General features: G+C 45.7%; 1 protein-coding gene across 1 annotated transcript in view; it reads left to right on the top strand.

The window, feature by feature from the left end:
* Positions 1 to 18,341, top strand: part of PTGIR (prostaglandin I2 receptor) — a 38,843-nt gene extending 20,502 nt beyond the window's left edge. The window contains exon 2 of the mRNA XM_081200561.1: positions 17,324 to 18,341. Coding sequence (XP_081056687.1) covers positions 17,324 to 17,575 — 252 coding nt within the window. The 3' untranslated portion in view covers positions 17,576 to 18,341. The remainder of the gene's footprint in view (positions 1 to 17,323) is intronic.
* The last annotated feature ends 4,383 nt before the right edge of the window (positions 18,342 to 22,724 follow it).

Raw genomic sequence — 22,724 nt, 5'->3', positions numbered from 1 at the left:
CAGGTTAGCACGGTCAGAAGCAAGTTGAGTCCTTTACCCTTTTATTACACCCGGCATTCATTTATCTCCTATATGAGACGATCAATGGAGACAACATCTCTCCAGAACCACAGAAATATCTGGAGACACTTATTGGCCGAGAGACTTTCGTATGCATCGTAAACTTTAGACTGCTGTTACGCATCTTTCTGAGAAAGGGCAGATGTGCTGCTACTTTCGTTGCCTGCTGTATACTACATGTGAAATAACCATAAAATGTATATATATATTGAAAACAGGACAGCTTGCATCCATCGCCCATAAAATGCCAGGCAGTTCTAACCACCCACGGTGGGGTATCCGGCCCCAATCGGGGTTGTTGAAGGATTGTTTTGCATTACTGTGGCAACAAGAAAGGGGCAAGGCAGGGTTTTGTTGAAACAGCTGAGGATGCCAACCGGGCGTGGACAGAGGGTTGTGCAACAGGCGGGCGATAAGGAGCCCGGGCTGAAAGGCCTGCAGGCACCGCCGCACACAAGGACCCTGGCTCAAGATGCCAGTGGCGAATGCCGAGTTTGCTAGTGCCACGTGGCGGAATGCAAAGAAGAGTGCTCTCTGCCATCAGCCTGGCAAAGGATCAATTAGGCAGCTTGCAGGGGCTGCTGTTCCTTGAGAAGACCTTGCAGGGGGGCATCCCTGCAGCAGGGCCAAATTTCAGCAGCAATCGGACCACACGGCCTGGTTTCAGCACCACATCTGGCGTGCCAAGCCACGGCAAGGGCAAGGAGGTCTCTGGGCGTGTTGCAAAGAGCTCGTCTCCGATTGCCAACAAACCGCCGCAGCCGCTCTCAACCACCAATCCGGGGCGGTTAAGGAGCAAAGTGTCATGGGTTCAGAATCGAGGCCGCGCTACGTGGTATCAGATGGAGGCTTGTGCCTGCTTCATTTCTGCACATCGAGCATAGGTGTGGTTTCAGATTTCAGCAGGGCAGAAAGCAGCTTTTTGACACGGCAAGGGGAGGCCAAGGTTGAAAGCGCTTCCCTGTCCTAGATTCAGATGATAACTTGTGGGGGGAAAGGCAGTTCTTCAGAATGCTTTGTGGTTACTTCGCCTTATTTCTTTCGCGTGCGTTTAGCAATCACAGATATTGTGGGCTTTTCCACAAGTCGTCTGAGGGACCCAGAGGCCTCGGGACGAGAGCTGACAGAGGAGGCACATCTCTCCACTTCCTGGGTGGAGTTTAATAATAATAATAATAATAATAATAATAATAATAATAATAATAATATTTATTTATACCCCGCCCTCCCCAGCCAAGGCCGGGCTCAGGGCGGCTAACAAGCAATAATAAAAACAAATTGAATGAATACAACTTAAAAACAAAATTAAAATACAACATTAAAATATTGAAACCTCATCGCAGGAGGAGGAAGGAAAAGAAAAAAGAAAGAGGGGGAGGGGAGGGAATCAAATTGGCTCCAAGCCAAAGGCCAGGTGGAACAACTCTGTCTTACAGGCCCTGCAGAAAGAAATCAGATCCCGCAGGGCCCTGGTCTCATGAGGCAGAGTGTTCCACCAGGCCGGGGCCAGTGCTGAAAAGGCCCTGGCTCTGGTTGAAGCTAAGCTAACTTCCTTAGGGCCCGGGACCACTAGGGTGTTGCTATTTATGGACCTTGAGGCTCTTCATGGGGCATACCGGGAGAGGTGGTCCCGTAGGTACGAGGGTCCTAGGCCGTGAAGGGCTTTAAAGGTCAAAAGCAGAACCTTAAATCTGACCCTGTACTCCACCGGGAGCCAGTGGAGCTGGAAAAGCACTGGGTGAATATGCTCCCATGGCAGAGACCCTGTGAGGAGCCTCGCTGCAGCATTCTGCACCCGCTGGAGTTTCCGGGACAGCTTCAAGGGCAGCCCCACGTAGAGCGAATTACAGTAGTCAAGCCTGGAGGTGACCGTCACATGGATCACTTAGAAAGCACCTCAAGGAGAATTAGTCCAGTTCTGACAGGGCTATCGATGGCTACTAGTCACGATGGCTCGGCTCGGCCTCCATCAAGATTTCCTTATGTTCTTCTGAGTTTGGCGCAGTTCTGAATTACTTGGCTACATTGGCTGTTTTCGCCGGTGCGTTTTAAATTTGGATTTCTAAAATACATTCGAACTGTCCCTATTTTGAGCTACCTGTCCCAGATTAAAACGCTGCCTGTAATTTGTTCCTGCTTTGCTTGAGAAAGAGAGGGGAATACATTTTTACAGGATGCTTTGCTTGCAGCCCTCCCTTTCCCCCAGAGTTGAAAGGGATCTCATTTGGACCCCCTCCGTCAGCTCCAAAAGCATTTCGACCTTAGTGCGCCTGCAAATGCAGGTGAGCGCACGGGCACTAAGGCACCACAAAGGGCGCATGCTGCAGCTCAAGTGCTATCATTTTTCTAAGTGTGGTTTTCGTAGAATTATAGAATTGCAGATTTGGAAGAAATCCAAACAGTCATCTAGCCCCAAACCCCGCCATTGCAGGAATCGGAATCGCAGCTGATGTAGAGAACTGAACTTTGGACTGGGAAAACCAGAAATCGAGAGAAATCAAAATTAATAGAGTCACGCAACTCTACTAGAGCATTCAGCAGGAGGGTGTGTGTGTGTGTGTGTGTGTGTGTGTGAGGGGGAGGGAGGGAGGGAGAGACCATCCCTTAACATAAAAGGCTGTGCATTTTCTAAATACACAAGAGAACGGTCCCTATTTCTAAAATATCTGAGGATAGTATATATTTGTTTCGATGCTCTTGACTTATGCCACCCTCAGGCATAAGTTGTAAGATGCAGCTCATCTGTTCAAAAAACAAAAACAAAATAGACGAACCCAAAGCCCTGTAGAAATGAGAAACGAGGAACAAGAAACCGAAAATCAATTAGGCAGCAAGCAGAACAGAACAGACCAAGAAAAAGCCCAGACAGCATCATCTGGGCGTCTTTTCCCAAAGGTTTCAGGGAAGTGAGGTAGTGTCTACCTGTCGTTCACATATAGGTCAGAGAGGCATCCATCTGCCACCATCTCATTCCTCAACCAATCTTGTTCTGGGAGGATGAAATATACTCAGACTCGAGAGTGGATTTCATGCTCTTTATTCAGCTCATAGTGGTGAGGAGGAATGGAAGTTTCCCCAAAGTATCTGCTTTATATACATTATTTACACAATGGGTCGCACGTGATTGGCTAATTCCGGAATTCTCCTGTAGGCCAATCAGGTTGTGGATTCACTTCCACCTGGAGCTGGATTGGGTGGCTCCTGCAGACCAATCATATTGCTGCATTGTTCTAGGACCAATCAGACTGCTGTATTCTGAATCCTATTCAACTCAATACATAACACCAACAAGAGGGTGGATGTTCCAGGGTGAATCGACTGCTGCGTCTACCAGCTACAGAACCATGCTTTAAGCCAGACTTTGCCAGGTGTTTAGGACTACAACTCCCATCAGCCCCAGACAGCACAGCTGCCACAGTGTGTTTACACAATAGTTAAACCACAGATTTGCCAGGCGCTATTTGAGCACTGGGGACGTGGGTGGCGCTGTGGTTTAAACCACTGTACCTCTTGGGCTTGCCGATCAGAAGGTCAGCGGTTTGAGGCCCCGCGACGGGGTGAGCTCCCGTTGCTCAGTCCCTGCTCCTGCCAACCTAGCAGTTTGAAAGCACACCAGTGCAAGTAGATAAATAGGTACCGCTACGGCAGGAAGGTAAACGGCGTTTCCGTGTGCTGCTCTGGCTTCGCCAGAAGCGGTTTAGTCATGCTGGCCACATGGCCCGGGAAAACTGTCTGCGGAAGCGGACAAACGGCGGCTCCCTCGGCCAGTAAAGCGAGATGAGCACCGCAACCGCAGAGTCGTTCACGACTGGACTTAAATGTCCCTTTATTTGAGCACTAATGCATGTGGCTTGTGCCATGTGCAGATCGGGGGGGGGGGCACTGGTGCGCCGCTGAGTCATGTAAGCTGCACTGGGAGGCCACATCTCCAAAATGTGTTCATTCCTGATTTTAGCATTCTTTTCTGCTGCCCAGTTTCCGCCGTAGTTTAGACAGGCAGCACCTGCTTACCCAGATCCCAGCGTTTGCGAGAAGGGGGGTGCTAAAGCAATTGTATAAACAACGTTTTGCCATTGGGTTATTTAGTTATATGGTTTCCCCCCTTTCTTTTCCTCTTTGTTTTAAACTTGTTTCATTGGTATGACATGCTGTGATGTTGTTCATTTGCTACAACGAAGAGCAGGCTGAAAGTGCTGAAAGTAAATAGATTAAAGATGGGGCGACATGTTGGAGGCATAGGCTTGGCCCCCACACCTTCCTTTTTTCCCTTAGAAGTTAGACACTTTGCAAGTGGCGGAGGATTACAAAAAAATTGGCATGGCACAGAGAGGATGGACAGAGAGAAGTCCACCCCCTTCTCTCTGGAACGCATGGAGCTCCAGTGAAGCTGAATGTTGAAAGATTCAGAGAAGAGAAAGTGCTTCTTCATGTAGTGCATAATCTATGGAACTCCCTGCCACAGGAGACAAAGATGGCCACCAACCTAGATGGCTTAAAAGCGACAAATTCTTTTTCTTCTTTTTCCTTTTTCATTCATTACATACATCTCATATCCACAACATTTACTATACATTTCTTCCTCCCTCCCCTTCTGGACTTCCCCCAACTTTCGTTTCTGGTTTGTTTCTCCTTTCACCCACTTTGCTACTTCCTAAAAGAAAATAATACTAGTAACATATTTATACAACAACATCAAACCTTAAAACATAAAACCTAAAAACCTACAAATAAAACACACCATCCTATTTCTCTATCTTCCACAAATTCTCTAATGCTAATAATGTGAATGTTTATTTAAATCCTGCCATCAAGTCTATTGACTTTCTTTGTTTCTGCAAGTATAATATAAACGGTTCCCATTCTTTTTCAAAGTCAGTGTTGTCTTTTTCTCTTAGTCTGTCTGTCATTTTTGCCAGTTCTGCATAGTTCATCAGCTTCTCTTGCCATTGTTCTTTAGTTGGTACGGTGGTACCTCGGGTTACATACGCTTCAGGTTACATACGCTTCAGGTTACAGACTCCGCTAACCCAGAAATAGTTAAGAACTTTGCTTCAGGATGAGAACAGAAATCGTGCTCTGGCGGCAGGAGGCCCCATTAGCTAAAGTGGTGCTTCAGGTTAAGAACAGTTTCAGGTTAAGTACGGACCTCCGGAACGAATTAAGTACTTAGCCCGAGGTACCACTGAATTTCTCCAGTCTTCCAGTTTTGTGAAATCATAATTCCCTAATTTTATCCAATCCTCAAGAGAAAGAGACAAATTCATGGAGGAGAGGACTATTGATGGCTACCAGCTACGATGGCTCTGCTCCACAGTCAGAGGCAGCAACGATTCTCAATTCCAGTTTCTGGAAACCACAGGAGGGCTTTTGTGCTCCGATCCTGCTAGTGGAATCCTCCCAGGCATCTGGATTGGTGAGCCATTGGCCTGATCCATCCGGCTCTTCATCTGTTCTTTTTTTTATAGATTTTTTATTAGTTTTTAACATATCGTTTTCAAATAATTAAACATACTTTTACATCTTATTCAATTTTTTGGACTTCCGTCAATCACGTCTGAAAATTTTCCAATCTATTCACTTAATATACATTTCTTACTTTCACTATTTAAATTTCATAACTAAAGTCTCTCTTCTGCAATATTTCATATATTTCTCCTTACAAAACTTCTTGCAGTCCTACTAACGTTATTTGTTGATTGCAGTTGCTCTTCAAATAGTTTGTATATTTCTCCCAATCTTCTGTAAATCTCTGGTCCCGCAGGTTTCGAATCCTTCCTGTTGTTTTGTCTAACTCTGTATAGTCCATTAATTTTGTCTGCCATCCTTCTTTCGTGGCTCTTTGTCTGTTCTTAGGTAGCAGGTTCCAGCTGAAGCTCTCTGTCATCTTCACTGCTGATCTCAGAGTGGCTGAAATGTGAACGTTGTCTGATCTTCACATCCCCCTTTTGCAATGCTTTCCCTCTTTCCCCATCCCTTGCGTACTGGCCTGCCCTTCTGTGATTCATTGCCTTCCTTAAAATAACCCCAAGTGGGGCAAAGATCACAACACAGTAGAAGCTTTCCCTACAAACTATTGTTTTCGACAACCCTCCCTTTCCCCTGCTGTCAAAATAAACAACACCCCCCTCTACCCCCTCTAACCCAAACCCCGGAGACTGGAGTTTACCCAAATGCCGTACAGTGGTACCTCGGGTTAAGTACTTAATTCGTTCCGGAGGTCTGTTCTTAACCTGAAACTGTTCTTAACCTGAAGCACCACTTTAGCTAATGGGGCCTCCCGCTGCTGCTGCACTGCCGCCCCCCAATTTCTGTTCTTATCCTGAAGCAAAGTTCTTAACCTGAGGTAATATTTCTGGCTTGGGAGAAAAACAATGACAAACCTAGACAGCATCTTAAAAAGCAGAGACATCACCTTGCCAACAAAGGTCCGTATAGTCAAAGCTATGGTTTCCCCAGTAGTGATGTATGGAAGTGAGAGCTGGACCATAAAGAAGGCTGATCGCCAAAGAATGGAGGCTTTTGAATTCTGGTGCTGGAGGAGACTCTTGAGAGTCCCATGGACTGCAAGAAGATCAAACATAATTATTATTATTATTATTATTATTATTATTATTATTATTATTATTATTATTATTATTTATTATTTGTACCCCGCCCATCTGGCTGGGTTTCCCCAGCCACTCTGGGCGGCTTCCAACAAAGATGAAAAATACACAAAAATGTCACATATTAAAAACTTCCCTGAACAGGGCTGCATTCAGATGTCTTCTGAATGTCAGGTAGTTGTTTATCGCTTTGACATCTGGTGGGAGGGCGTTCCACAGGGCGGGCGCCACTACCGAGAAGGCCCTCTGCCTGGTTCCCTGTAACTTCCCTTCTCGCAGTGAGGGAACCACCAGAAGGCCCTCGGAGCTGGACCTCAGTGTCCGGGCAGAACGATGGGGGTGGAGACGCTCCTTCAGATATACTGGACCGAGGCCGTTTAGGGCTTTAAGGGTCAGCACCAACACTTTGAATTTTGCTTGGAAACATACTGGGAGCCAATGTAGGTCTTTCAAGACCGGTGTTATATGGTCTCGGCGGCCGCTCCCAGTCACCAGTCTAGCTGCCGCATTCTGGATTCGTTGTAGTTTCCGGGTCACCTTCAAAGGTAGCCCCACGTAGAGCGCATTGCAATAGTCCAAGCGGGAGATAACCAGAGCATGCACCAATCTGGCGAGACAGTCTGCAGGCAGATAGGGTCTCAGCCTAAGTACCAGATGGAGCTGGTAAACAGCTGCCCTGGATACAGATTTGACCTGTGCCTCCATGGACGGCTGTGAGTCCAAAATGACTCCCAGGCTGCGCACCTGGTCCTTCAGGGGCACAGTTAGCCCATTCAGGACCCATTCAAACCTCTCCATTCTGAAGGAAATCAGCCCTGAGTGCTCACTGGAAGGACAGATCCTGAAGCTGAGGCTCCAATACTGTGGCCACCTCATGAGAAGAGAAGACTCCCTGGAAAAGACCCTGATGTTGGGAAAGATGGAGGGCACAAGGAGAAGGGGATGACAGAGGATGAGATGGCTGGACAGTGTTCTCGAAGCGACCAGCATGCGTTTGACCAACTGCAGGAGGCAGTGGAAGACAGGTGTGCCTGGCGTGCTCTGCTCCATGGGGTCATGAAGAGTCAGAAATGACTAAACAACAACAATATTTCTGGGTTAGCGGAGTCTGTAACCTGAAGCTTCTGTAACCTGAAGCGTATGTAACCCGAGGTACCACTGTACTCTCTTTTAAACCAAGAAACAATTTTGCCCAGGTTCACATCTATAAGGGATGGAGCAGCTCAGGTGGGGATGCTCAAAGATGAGGAGGAAAAGGCATTCAGGCCTCACGTATCCAGAGAAACTTTGGTACACTACTAAAAAGAACGTAAGGCCATAAATTATAAGGAGAGCCTAGCAGGATCAGGCCAGTAGTCCATCGAGTCCAGAGTCCTGTTCTCACAGTGGCCAACCAGAAGGAAGAAAAAGGAGGCTACACGTTCTTCTGGAAAGGTCTATCTGAACAAGAACATCCTTTCTTTTTCATTCAAGGTGTGACGTAGGTAGGACCTTTGGCAACTTAAGGTGACAGAATATGCGCAGCTTGCAGACTTAACATACAAAATAAGAGAACAAGAAGAACACACGTTTGGAGAAGGTTGGAAAACGTTGACTATATGGGAAATAACTGTGTACAGCTGAAAACGCTGGCAGCGTGAAGATAAATTCAGCAGCGTAAATAGGTTTTGATGGATGTAATAGTGGAATGGGACACAGTGGCGCTGTGGGTTAAACCACAGAGCCTAGGGCTTGCCGATCAGAAGGTTGGCGGTTCGAATCCCTGCAGCAGGGTGAGCTCCCATTGCTCAGTCCCAGCTCCTGCCCACCTAGCAGTTCAAAAACATGTCAAAGTGCAAGTAGATAAATAGGTACCACTCTGGCGGGAAGGTAAACGGCGTTTCCGTGCACTGCTCTGGTTCGCCAGAAGCAGCTTAGTCATACTGGCCACATGACCCAGAAGCTGGACGCCGGCTCCCTCGTCCAATAAAGCGAGATGAGCGCCGCAACCCCAGAGTCAGCCACAACTGGACCTAAAGGTCAGGGGTCCCTTTACCTTTAATAGTGGAATACTGAATGGTATAGTTTTTTTTGTAAAATATGCAGGGATTTATGATATGCAAAATGGAGCATGGAAGGAGAAGAAGGCAAGTCATTGATATCTTAAGGATGTAAAAACGAGTACTTTAAATTGTAAAACAGAAAATTTAATAAAAATTATATTCCTTGGGATTCTCTGCCTTGGGCTTTCCTGACCTAGGTGGATATTGGCCCAGTCTACTTGATCCCTTCTCAGGGTAACCTATCGGCCCCTTCTCTTCTTCATCCTGACCCAGCCAGTCCGTCCGTCCCGCCCAGGGTCCCCCAACACAGAGTTTCATTTGACCCCCCTTTGAAAATGCTGTCTGCGTTGGCTATGAGATCCGGCCTGCCTTCACTGGCATAGCAGAAGGAAGGAGAGTGATGAGGGCTGGATTACATTCATCGCGACATCTGAGCAGGTTATGCAAAGCAGAGCCTGTTCCAAGTCTGTGGTTACACTTGGCTTACAATGTGGGCAGCTTCTGGGCTCCATGTTCTTTTGTCGTGCAATGAATATATAAGGAGGTGAGCTTTATTCGAAGGGTTGAGAATCGCTCATTAATGCCGGTAGGGATTTCTAACAGGAACTCCACAAGATCGTTTTTGATAGCAAAGCCTGTGTTCTTCTTGTTCTCTTATTCTGTGTGTTAAGTCTGCGAGCTGCGCATATTCTGTCACCTTAAGTTGCCAAAGGTCCTACCTACGTCTCACCTTGAATGAAAAAGAAAGGATCTTCTTGTTCAGATAGACCTTTCCAGAAGAATGTGTAGCCTCCTTTTTCTTCCTTCAGTTGTCCCTCACCTGCTCTTCGAGTCTCTTGGAGCGCTGCAATATCAATACTAATACGCTCCACAATGGCGATCAAGAGTATACCTCAACGCAGGCTTCAAGGAAGGAAAGGTAAAGGTAAAGGGACCCCTGACCATTAGGTCCAGTCGTGACCGACTCTGGGGTTGCAGCGCTCATCTTGCTTTACTGGCCGAGGGAGCCGGGATACAGCTTCCGGGTCATGTGGCCAGCATGACTAAACCGCTTCTGGCGAACCAGAGCAGCGCACGGAAACGCCATTTACCTTCCCGCTGGAGCAGTACCTATTTATCTACTTGCACTTTGACGTGCTTTCGAACTGCTAGGTTGGCAGAAGCAGGGACTGAGCAACGGGAGCTCGCCCTGTTCCGGGGATTCGAACTGCCAGCCTTCTGATCGGCAAGCCCTAGGTTCTGTGGTTTAACCCACAGCGCCACCCGCGTCCCAATCAAGGAAGGAAACCAAGGCGCAAAATGAACACTCAAGCCCTTCAAGATCCCATTAAGTGAGATTGCTTCCAAACGACTCTTAAGGACCATCTGCTTTCAGAATTCCCTGGTAACATTAAGGAACACTGGACCAAGCTAAAAACATCCATTATTGCAGCCTGTGAACAAACTATTGGATACCAAACCAAGAAACACCAGGACTGGTTTGATGAGAATGACAGTGAGATTGAACACATGAGTGACAACAAAAGGTAGGCCTTTCAGAGCTGGCAAAGAGATAGAAACTATGCCACTAAGAAAAAAATGGCCTTCACAGTTACTTACAGACTCATTGTAAAACTGTGTTTATGGAAGACAATCTTACTTGGCTACAAGGGATCGCCAAAGAAGAAAGAAGATTTAAGGAGGGCTGTTTGATTTCTGCAGTCTCTCTCTCATACGCAGAGTTCGACATGAAATCTGACATCTAGCAGAGAATTGGGAAGAATTAAAACTGTGCACTGCCTCAGGGAGGGCCGGGAGACTTGGCAGAAAGGCTGTATATCCATCCAATAATTTATAATTTAAAATCCCAGTTCCGCTGGCTAGCTCGCATCATGACTGTGAAGATGCAACCGCAGCTGGAACAGATCCAGTCACCTTTGTTCACAGTGCTTTCAGAAACGTGGACCTTGGATCAGACCAATTGCCACTTGAAATGCATGGGTTTTTATCTTATCCACAGTAGATAAGGGAGTGTATCTTCCGATAAATTTAAATTAGCTTGAAACCAATGTAAACGAGCTTCATAACTGTCGCAGCTCCCCCTCCCTGACCAAAATCGTAATTTTGTGAGGGCTCTTTGAGATCTGTAACCCCTTCACAGGACTTCAGTTTCAAAAGTTCCTCAGCTGAGTATGAAGAATTGTATAGTTTAAATGGGTCAGAAACTGGTTTAAATTGGTAGTGTAGACATACCTTAAGGGGAACAATAAACCCCAGTCCTACTGAGGGCAGCCCTTACAATTTGAAAATAAATGGGAAAGGGAAATGAACATGTTTTGATTGATATGAGTTGAAAGTATAAAATGGCATGTATAAGGGCAACTCTGAGATGCTTTGTTTAGAAAGGAAGTTGGCCGAATCTCTGGTCCTGGCTGCAAATCTTGCTGTCTATTTTATGTTTCCCTCCTGACAAATCCATATCCCAATTCAAACACTGTTGAATGGATCCGAGTGTCATTTGACTAAGTATACAATATTGTATTTCCTGGAGCATCGGCCTCAGAGGTGACACCGAGGCCTCGCTTCGCTCCAAGGCTTGGAGTCATCAGCCTTAATTTGTGCCAACCAATTATGACGAGGTCTGCAATTACCTAGAAATCTCATTAACCCCCCTCATCATAAAAGCACGGCGGGATTATTTCTGGTATGATTACGGTTGTGGCAGCGGAAGGAGCCGGGGGTTTCCTGCGTGATAACATCCCAGGGTGCAAGAATCATTAAGCTACCTCTCTGGGGTCTGGATTTAACTTATTATATTATATGCAGGAAGGTTGGGGGTGAACTGAAGCACGAAGAGGGATCTGTTCTCCTCATCCACCGGCAAAAAAATCAAAAACACCCTCCACCCCCAACTGTGGATAGACTTAATATTGTAAATCGGTCGTTCAGGTATTGTAAAAAGGTCATTGGCAACTAGCACTTTTTTCTCTTTTTTTGCAATGTAACAAGCTTTATTAATAGTCTTACAATACATTACATATACAATGGTACCTCGGGTTAAGTACTTAATTCGTTCCGGAGGTCCGTTCTTAACCTGAAACTGTTCTTAACCTGAAGCACCACTTTAGCTAATGGGGCCTCCCGCTGTTGACGCGCCCCCGAGCACGATTTCTGTTCTCATCCTGAAGCAAAGTTCTTAACCCGAAGTACTATTTCTGGGTTAGCGGAGTCTGTAACCTGAAGCGTATGTAACCTGAAGCGTCTGTAACCCAAGCTACCACTGTAACATTATTATTATTTTGAAGAGCTAAAACAATTCAAAACTGCCCATGCTGAGAGTACTTCTTGTTTTTGTTTTTTAAAAAAATCTGTGTTGGCAAACTGTTGCACTAACGTATCAGGAATGCGGAAGCAATTGCAAAGCATGACCTAGGAATAGAAGGGGGAAGAGAAAGGAACAGACTCCCTCAGGAGGTGGTGAGCTCTCCTTCCTCAGAGGTTTTTAAGCAGAAGTTGGACGACCATCTGTCAGGGATGCTTTAGCTGAGATTCCTGCCTTGCAGGGGGTTGGACTAGATGATAACAACAACAACAACAACAACAACAACAACAACAACAACAACAACAACAACAACAATAATAATAATAATTTATTATTTATACCCCGCCCATCTGGCTGGGCTTCCCCAGCCACTCTGGGCCGCTGCCAACAAAATATTAAAATACAGTAGAGGTAAAGGTAAAGGGACCCCTGACCATTAGGTCCAGTCGTGGCCGACTCTGGGGTTGCGGCGCTCATCTCGCTTTATTGGCCAAGGGAGCCGGCGTACAGCTTCCAGGTCATGTGGGCCAGCATGACTAAGCTGCTTCTGGCGAACCAGAGCAGCGCACGGAAACGCCGTTTACCTTCCCACCAGAGTGGTACCTATTTATCTACTTGCACTGGTGTGCTTTCGAACTGCTAGGTTGGCAGGAGCAGGGACCGAGCAACGGGAGCTCACCCCGTCACGGGGATTCGAACCGCCGACCTTCTGATCAGCAAGTCCTAGGCTCTGTGGTTTAACCCACAGCGCCACCCACGTTCCTTTAAAATACAGTAATGTAGTTTAAATTATGTCATGGCATCATGACATTTAGCATTGGGGTCCCTTCCAGATCTACAATTTTATGATTCTTACTCTTAACCCATATATTGAAACATATATATATATATATATATATATATATATATATATATATATATATATAATGAGCTAAAGAAGATCTTTAGATATACGTTTTGGAAAAAGCCAGAGGCATTCTTGTTAGGAATGGTAGGAGAAGATATAGTTAAAATGATAAGAAACTGTTTTTATATGCAACAACAGCGGCAAGGTTACTGCTAGCCCAGGTTTGGAAACAGCAGCAATTATCAACCGTAGAAGAATGGCGACAGAAGGTAATGGAATATGCAGAAATAGCCAAACTAACAGGGAAAATTCGACAACAGGGCGAGGAAACATTTCATAAAGAATGGGGGGAAATTATGTTGTATATAGGAAAGATAAGATGAAATAGTGAAACCAGTAGAATTGGAAACAAACCTCATAACGGGAAAGGTTAAGAAAAGTGAAGGATAATGAAAATAATAAGAAAAAAAATGTATAAGGAAACTATTATAACTAACAGTAGTGGTAAATGAATACAGGCAGACAACAAGAATTGTATAAACATGAGGATTCATTTGTTTACGGATACACTATGGACAAATATGGAAAATGAATAACAATATATAAAATGGAAGAAAATAATGCAATAAAATTATATGTGATATAAAAAACCAGAAGAAGGAAGGAGGGAAGTCAGCTCTGAAGAGCAAGTATAAATGAAAAATGTAATACAGTATTTGTATGTGGCGTATCTAATTGAAAAACTAATAAAGAGTATTTGAAAAGGAAAAGAAAAGAAAAAAGAAACATGCTCCCAGTGGTGAATCAGTTAGAGCTAGAATTGATTCACAGTGGTTTGAGCAACAAGAGCTTGCAAGCCCGTATTCCTACTAGGCTAAAGACCCCATCTCTTCTCTGTCATGAAATGGGATATGGAAGAAGGGGAACAGCCTGCAACCATCATTGGGGTGGTCCATCCGCCTGGATCTCCACTGAGCTCTTGCGGAAGCCACAGCAAAAGGATCGCAGCTGGCCCCCTAAGATTCTTGAGGCATGAGGAAATCTCCCTCTCAAGCAAATTGCTACACGCAGCTCACTGAGGGACTTTCTCTGTTTCAGTCACACTTCCCTCTCAGAACAATTTCACAACTCTCAGTGTTTGGTCACCGTGAGAGTTGCCAACTTTTTAATTGAAAACAACGACACTTGCGCTGTGTTCACACGATGGGCTTTCATGAGCAAAAAAAACCCCTCTATCAGAAGAGGGGCTTTCGGCCGGTTAACAAGATCTTACACATTCAGCAATTACACTATTTTCTAAATAAAAAAATTCCTTCCAGTAGCACCTTAAAGACCAACTAAGTTAGTTCTTGGTATGAGCTTTCGTGTGCATGCACACTTCTTCAGATACACACTATTTTCTAAGTATGCCTGAAGCGCAGGAGGCAGTCACCAGGAATTTGAACTCACTCGAGGGTTGGGTTAGATCCAGAATGCACACACAATTTGTCTTTTTTATATGCTCTTCGCTGTTAAACCTTCTGTTTTTGCCTCTCCCTTCTTTGAAATCTTCTTGGGTCTTCGAAGCGTGTTGAAATATACTCAGAGTCTAGAGTGGATTTCATGCTCTTTATTCAGCTCATAGTGGTGAGGAGGAATGAAAGTTTCCCCACAATATCTGCTTTATATACATTATTTACACAATGGGCTGCACGTGATCGACTAATTCCGGGATTCTCCTGTTGGCCAATCAGGTTGTGGATTCACTTCCATCTGGAGCTGGATTGGGTGGCTCCTGCAGACCAATCATACTGCTGCATTGTTCTAGGACCAATCAAACTGCTGCATTCTGAATCCTATTCAACTCAGTACATAACACATGTTGACTAATGTGTGGTGGGGAAAGCTGTGGCTTGCTCTCCCTTTTAGATCTGCCTCTGCAAATATTTGAGGAAACTGCTTAAAAACAGCCTGCCAATGGTTCTTGACTCCAGCCCGCCTTGCAGATATATAAATAGAGTTGGTTCCCTGATGCGCTGCAGGGGGTCTCATGAAAGAGGAACCCATTGGCCACAGGTGATGGCAAACATGTGTACAGATGGGAGGAAGAGGCAAGGAAGGAAATTCCTGAAATGCCAGGTGTACTGGTCCTTTTAAACTTCCAAACCGCGTCTTTTGCCAATTTGGGATGAGTCGAATACAGACTTAATGTGAAAACCACTTATCGTTTTTCTCCAAGTAGCTTAATAATAGTAATATTAATTTATTATTTATACTCTGCCCATCTGGCTTGGTTTCCCCAGCCACCCTGGGCGGCTCCCAACAGAATATTAAAAACATGATAAAACATCAAACATTAAAAAACTTCCCGAAACAGGGTTGCCTTCTGATGTCTTCTAAAAGTCAGATAGTTGTTTATTTCCTTGACATCTGGTAGGAGGGCGTTCCGCAGGGTGGGCTCCACTACCGAGAAGGCCCTCTGCCTGGTTCCCTGTACCCTCACTTCTCGCAATGAGGGAGCCGCCAGAAGTCCCTTGGAGCTGGAACTCAGTGTCCAGGCTGAATAATGGGGGTGGAGACGCTCCTTCAGGTATAGCTTGCTTGTCTTGGCTTCCCGGGGTCTCCACTCACCTCCTGAGGTGCAACTGGAGGTGTCAGAAATTGAACCCAAGACTCTCTGTGTGCATTAGTTGGCTGTGATCCAACTAAGCTGTTTGCAAAGGAGGTGGGAGGGCGGGCAGGGAACTTGCCGCCGAGACCACATAACACCGGTCTTGAAAGACCTGCATTGGCTCCCAGTACGTTTCCGAGCACAATTCAAAGTGTTGGTGCTGACCTTTAAAGCCCTAAACGTCCTTGGTCCAGTATATCTGAAGGAGCGTCTCCACCCCCATCGTTCTACCCGGACACTGAGGTCCAGCACCGAGGGCCTTCTGGCTGTTCCCTCCCTGCGAGAAGTGAGGTTACAGGGAACCAGGCAGAGGGCCTTCTCGGTAGTGGCGCCCACCCTGTGGAACACCCTCCCACCAGATGTCAAAGAGAACAACAACTACCAGGCTTTTAGAAGACATCTGAAGGCAGCCCTGTTTCGGGAAGCTTGTAATGTTTGATGTATTATAGTATTTTAATATTCTTTTGGAAGCCGCCCAGAGTGGCTGGGGAAGCCCAGCCAGATGGGCGGGGTATAAATAAATTATTATTATTATTATTATTATTATTATTATTATTATTATTATTATTATTATTATTATTATTATTATCATTATTATCATTATTGCCCAAAGCAGCCAGGGGGTCCTTTCAGGTCAGCACCACATGGTACTGGGCTGGAAGCAGCTATTGCTGTCCCCTTCTCCTTTTTTTAAAAAAAAATTATTCAAAATTAAAACAAAACATATTATCCAGAAACATATCATCCTTATTCCCACCCCCCTTTTTCCCTCCCTCACCCCACAGAACCCTCCCACCCCCACCCCCTGGCTTCCCTCAGTTCCAGTCTTTGGTTTCTCTAAAAATGCTGTTTTCTGCATGTTACACAGTTGTATAGATCCTCAAACTATTTAGCTGATTATTATCAATAAAAAGTTGGTGAATGTTTATTCAAACCTAGCCAAGGAGTCCAGTTCGCTTTGTTGCGTCTTCAGATACTTTGTAAAGGGTTCCCATTCATCTTTAAAGTCACAGTTATCCTTGACCTGTAGCTTATATGTCAGTTTTGCCAGTTCTTCATAGTCGGTCAATTTTTCTTGCCATGATTCTTTAGTTGGAGTTTCTTCAGTCTTCCATCCTTGTGCTATTAAAACTTTCGCGGCCATTGTCGCATACATGAAGATGTTTTTCAGCTTTTTTGGCAGATCTTTCCCTACAATCCCTAACAGAAATGCTTCAGGTTTTTTAACAAATGTCAAATGGAACATTTTCTTCAATTCGTTGTATATCATTTCCCAAAATTTTTTAATTACTTTACAATCCCACCACATATGATAAAATGTCCCCTCCTTTTCCTTACACTTCGAACATATCATATTTTTTGCTCTATAACTCACTTTTCCCCTCCTAAAAAGTAAGGGGAAATGTGTGTGTGCGTCTTATGGAGCGAATGCAGGCTGCGCAGCTATCCCAGAAGCCAAACCGCAAGAGGGATTGCTGCTTTCCCTGCACAGCGATCCCTCTTGCTGTTCTGGCTTCTGAGATTCAGAATATTTTTTTTCTTGTTTTCCTCCTCCAAAAACTAGGTGCGTCTTGTGGTCTGGTGCGTCTTATGGAGCGAAAAATACAGTATATTTGAACTAGTTTTATACATTTTCCCTAACTGCACTGGTGTCATATACCATCTGTACATCATCTTTACGCAATTCTCCTTCAATAGGGAACAATCTGTAAATTTTTAAATCAGTTTTCCATAATTTTCCCCAATCTTCCATCATAATATTATGACCTTGTGCTGCTTTCCCCCTCTCCTGACCCTTTCTCTTCTCTTCCGCCACAGATCCGGGCTTACATTGGGGGCATCAACCCTGACCACATCGAGAACGAGGACATGAAAGCCTTCCGATTCAGTGCTTTCAACCCCATCGTGGACCCCTGGCTCTTCATCATTTTCCGCAAAACCGTCTTCCGCAGCATCCGGAACTTTTTCTACTCCCAGTTCTGGTGGCCCTGGTGGTCCAGGACGCAGAAAGCATCTGCCACACTCGGGACGCAGGACGGCATCCCTTTCCAAGACTATTCCGCATGCTGAGAGCCAAAGCCACCCTACGGACAGGGAGCTTCCTGGCAGTGGGCGCAGAGGGACGGGGTGATGACTCAGAGGAGGAGCTGAAATGATGTCCCACCTGCAGAGCATCTCCACAAGGATCCAGGAACTGGTGGGGTTAGGTTGGAGCAGGTGCGGGTGGTGGCGAAGGAACAGGTCTTTGGAGGGGAGAGATTCTTTTCCCCTACAATGGCACCCCCCATAGGGAAATTTCCAGGAGGACACGGGAAGTGCCCAATTGGTCCGTCCAGCTCAGGAATGTCTCAACACTGATTGGCAGATGCTCTCCAAGGTTTCAGACAGGAGACAATTCCAGCCCTACCGGGAGATTCTGCTACCTGGGACCTTGAACATGCAAAGCGGGTGCTCTATATCTGGGGAGCGATGACCCTTTCCATAGGGATGCTCTGCTTTGCGTTTCCTCATTGGTTAAAAAGGACTGGAGATCAGATTAAAAGGGCGTCTGTAATTCAAGCACCAAGAGGGCAAAACAGAGGAAGAGGATGGAGAGAGAGAGAGAGAAAAGATAAATGTGACTGTACAGTATAGCTTTGGGTTAGCCTGCATGTTGAGCAACTTGTGCCAGTCCCTGCTCTGCCTTGTTTGCTAACGTACCAAAACGGATAATGGATATTAAGTTTGTCCAGTTTCACGCTTCCGGCGTCGATTAGCGCACAGGGTTCGATTGTGAAGCTTTTACTGTGAATCTTCGAAGGTGTAGAAATAAAAAGCGGCGAGTTTCTATCCAGCACGCCTGCGTGACTGTACTTTAAAATGCACACAGGCAGAGCTCAAACAGGGCCTGGCGAGTCTGCTGCTTAACTCTCACATAAACACAGCATAGGGGACGCGGGTGGCGCTGTGGGTTAAAGCACAGAGCCTAGGACTTGCCGATCAAAAGGTTGGCAGTTCGAATCCCCGCGACGGTGTCAGCTCCCGTTGCTCGGTCCCTGCTCCTGCCAACCTAGCAGTTCGAAAGCATGTCAAAGTGCAAGTAGATAAATAGGTACCGCTCTGGTGGGAAAGTAAATGGCGTTTCCGTGTGCTGCTCTGGTTCGCCAGAAGCGGCTTAGTCATGCTGGCCCCATGACCCGGAAGCTGTACGCTGGCTCCCTCAGCCAGTAAAGCGAGATGAGCGACGCAACCCCAGAGTCGATCACGACTGGACCTAATGGTCAGGGGTCCCTTTACCTTTAAACACAGCATGGAAGAAACCTTCGCCAACCTAGGATCATAGAGTTGGAAGGGGTCACCGGGTCATCTAGTCCAACCCTCTGCAATGCAGGAATCTCAACTAAAGCATCCATGACCGATGGCCCTCCAGTCTCTGTCCTACAACTCCCATCAGCCCCAGCCAGCACAGCACAGCTGTGTCTGATGGAAGTTGTAGTCCAAAACATCTTCAGGGTATCAGGTTGGGGGAAAGTTTCCAAGGCGTACACAACTTTCTATTGCCATGTTGTTCAGCCAATACAAGCCAGCTAACGCTCCAATCCTAAACAAGTCTATTCAGAAATAAGTCCTGCTGAATTCAATGCTGCTTACTCCCGGGTAAGCAGGGTTAGAATTGCAGCCAAAATCTTTTTCCCAGAGGCTCAAAGTGGGTCGAGCCTACAAGCTATAATCCCTCTTTCCAGCTGACTTCGCCTTTCTGCTCTCCAGCCTACAGCTTTCCACTCAAAAGAGAATCAGGTTGCTAGTCCATATGATTATCGGGATGAACTTGAAAATCTATGGCTAAAGTAAGGTTACCAGATGTCCCCGTTTCCCGAGGACAGTCCCCAGGTTTACAAATCAGTCCCCATACAAAATCCATTGAAGTTGAAAAGTGTCCCCAGATTCTTTGAAAAAAATCTGGTAACCTTAGGCTAAAGACCAGCGGGAGAGCTGAGCATGACACGATGGGGCTTCAGTGTCAAGCCCCGCTTAGATTGTTACTCTCTGAATGCCTGCTTTTGGAAGTAGACTGATTTGGGAGACCAAATTTGTTCTGCCCATCCAAGCACCTGTAGCTCCGGTTCTTCCTCCCCCAAGTTGCACCACACTTGCCAGAAGCTCCGGAAGACTTAAGGCCCCAGAGTAAATATTTCATTTACTTGCTAAACTCCTGCATGTTCTTCCAGATCTCTCCATCCCCCCCCCACTCCACCATCCAACTAAGCAATAATCCCTTCTGTGTAAATATTTGGAATCCAAGTCCCGAGAGAGGAGTACTAGAATTCCCCCATCATAGCTCTCTCTGCACATGTGCTGAACTGAACAGCTGTCAGTTAGAAGGGTGCCCTTAGCCGCCACCAATATTGGGGGCACCAGTGGGAGAGGAAATAGGGCAGGAGAGAAAATGGACACCCTGCAAGTACACACAGAACTGCCACCTATCCCTCATCCCCTCTATTTGAAAGTGCCACCAAGGGAAATTTCCCATATACTTCATTTTCTGGGGTGCAGGAGAGTCTATAGGTAAATCTTAATTTCCATTTCTCTCAGTCTCTTTTGCTTTTCTCAGTCTTAAGTCCAGTTCTCCACATTTCCCCACGAGTTTGCAATTGTTATGTGTCTGTGTGTTTAATAAATAAATAATAATAATAATAATAATAATAATAATAATAATAATAATAATAATAATAATAATAATTTATTATTTATACCTCGCCCATCTAGCTGGCTTTCCCCAGCCACTCTGGGCGGCTCCTAACAGAATATTAAAAACACGATAAAACATCAAACATTAAAAACTTCCTGAAACAGAGCTGCCTTCAGATTTCTAAAAGTTAGATAGTTGTTTATTTCCTTGACATCTGGTGGGAGGGCGTTCCACGGTACGGGCGCCGCTACCAAGAAGCCCCTCTGCCTGGTTTCCTGTAACTTGGCTTCTCGCTGGGAGGGAACCGCCAGAAGGCACTTGGAGCTGGACCTCAGTGTCTGGGCTGAACGATGGGGGTGAGACGCTCCTTCAGATATACTGGACCGAGGCCGTTTAGGTCAGCACCAACACTTTGAATTGTGCTCGGAAACGTACTGGGAGCCAATGCAGATCTCTCAGGACCGGTGTTATGTGGTCTCAGCAGCCACTCCCAGTCACCAGTCTAGCTGCCGCATTCTGGATTAAATGTAGTTTCTGGGTCACCTTCAAAGGCAGCCCCACATAGAACGCATGGCAGTAGTCCAAGTGGGAGATAATCAGAGCATGTACCACGCTGAGGAGACAGTCCACGGGTAGGTAGGGTCTCAGCCTGCGTACCAGATGGAACTGGTAGACAGCTGCCCTGGACACAGAATTGACTTGTGCCTCCATGGACAACTGTGAGTCCAAAATGACTCCCAGGCTGCGCAACTGGTCCTTCAGGGGCACAGTTACCCCATTCAGGGCCAGGGAGTCCTCCACACCCGCCCACCTCCTGTCCCCCAAAAACAGTACTTCTGTCTTGTCAGGATTCAACCTCAATCCGTTAGCCGCCATCCATCCTCCAACCGCCTCCAGGCACTCACACAGGACCTTCACCACCTTCACTGGTTCTGATTTGAAAGAGAGGCAGAGCTGGGTATCATCCACATATTGATGAACACCCAGCCCAAACACCCTGATGAGGGGGGAGTGAGAAGGTTGCTTAATAGCCCAGAATTTCCTACACCCATACTTAATGTGGAATTCCTCACTGTTTCCTCAAGTGGTGGGAAGTTCCACAGGCACTCTACTGGGTTCTGAGTTTCCTTTGAATGAGATGGCACTTGAGATAAGGCCTTAGCCCCTGGGTGTTCTGGAGATGACTGCCATTAGCCCGGGTCAAGTCTGCAATTGTAATTTTTAGGTCCTCGTGAAAATTCACCAGCATTTTGGTGCAAATTTCTCCTCTAACATACACATTTTTGCAAAGCATATTTCCCCAGACATTTGACTTTCCCCTGATATCATGCATTTGATATGCTGTTTTCACAAGCGCACGCATTTTAACACACACACTTTGCCCATTGTAGATGCATAAAACTCTGTTGGAAAACTGAACTGCAGAATATTGCCCTGTCGTGCTGCTTTCCCCTCTTCCCAGTTGCCACCAGGCTGCAGTTTGCAGGGACAGCGCCATCTGTCAGCAGCCACGCTAACTACAGTGTGATGACAGCCTTGCACACATATAGCAGTGGAGAGAAATAAAGCAAACTTCTCAGCTGTGCCTAAAGTGACTCATTTCTACATTTGCATCCTTTAGCTGGAATCCGATACCTGAGGATTCAGCTTTGCGGCCCAAACTTAGCAGAACCCTGATACTTCTGACAGTGATGGCTGGACTGCACAACTCTCATCCTAGCACTGGTTGCTAGGCAACACACAGGCGGTACAACTCAGGCACACTCTAGCAGTCACGGCAGACTATGATAATATGGCTTTATTTTTTTATATAAATTTTTTTATTGGTTTTTCACAATTTTTATAAACACAAACATAACACAATACAAAACAAACAAACACATAAACAAACATGTATAATTTCAGATCCTTTTTCTTAAACCTTACTTCACCGACTTCCCCATACCTCCCCTTTCTGCATCCCAGTTCCCAAATTTGTTTCCACAAATCCTACCCCTTGGTTTTATCGAATTTTCCCTTATTCTTTTCTTTTACTTAACCTTTTACAGCTGTAATCCCCTTTTGTCTAAAACTTCAACATTTTAACAATCATTAATTTTACAATGTTTCTTAAGATAAATTCTAAATTTCTTCCACTCTTCATCCGCCGTCTCTTTCCCCTGGTCACGGATTCTGCCAGTCATTTCAGCCAGTCCCATGTAGTCTATCACCTTCATCTGCCATTCTTCAAGAGTGGGTAGATCTTGTGTCTTCCAATACTTCGCGATGAGTATTCTTGCTGCTGTTGTAGCGTACATAAAAAAAATTCTGTCTTTCTTTGACACCAATTGGCCGACAATGCCCAAGAGAAAGGCCTCTGGTTTCTTAGGGAAAGTACATTTAAGTACCTTTTTCATTTCATTATATATCATTTCCCAAAAAGCCTTAATCTTCGGGCACGTCCACCAAAGGTGGTAGAAAGTACCTTCAGTTTCTCTACATTTCCAACACTTATTATCAGGCAAATGGTAGATTTTTGCTAGCTTGACTGGGGTCATGTACCACCTATAG

This window comes from Podarcis bocagei (assembly GCF_964188305.1).
Source record: "Podarcis bocagei genome assembly, chromosome: 7".
In the NCBI taxonomy this organism is placed as follows: Eukaryota; Metazoa; Chordata; class Lepidosauria; order Squamata; family Lacertidae; genus Podarcis; species Podarcis bocagei.
This window is presented reverse-complemented; position numbering and strand designations above follow the sequence as displayed.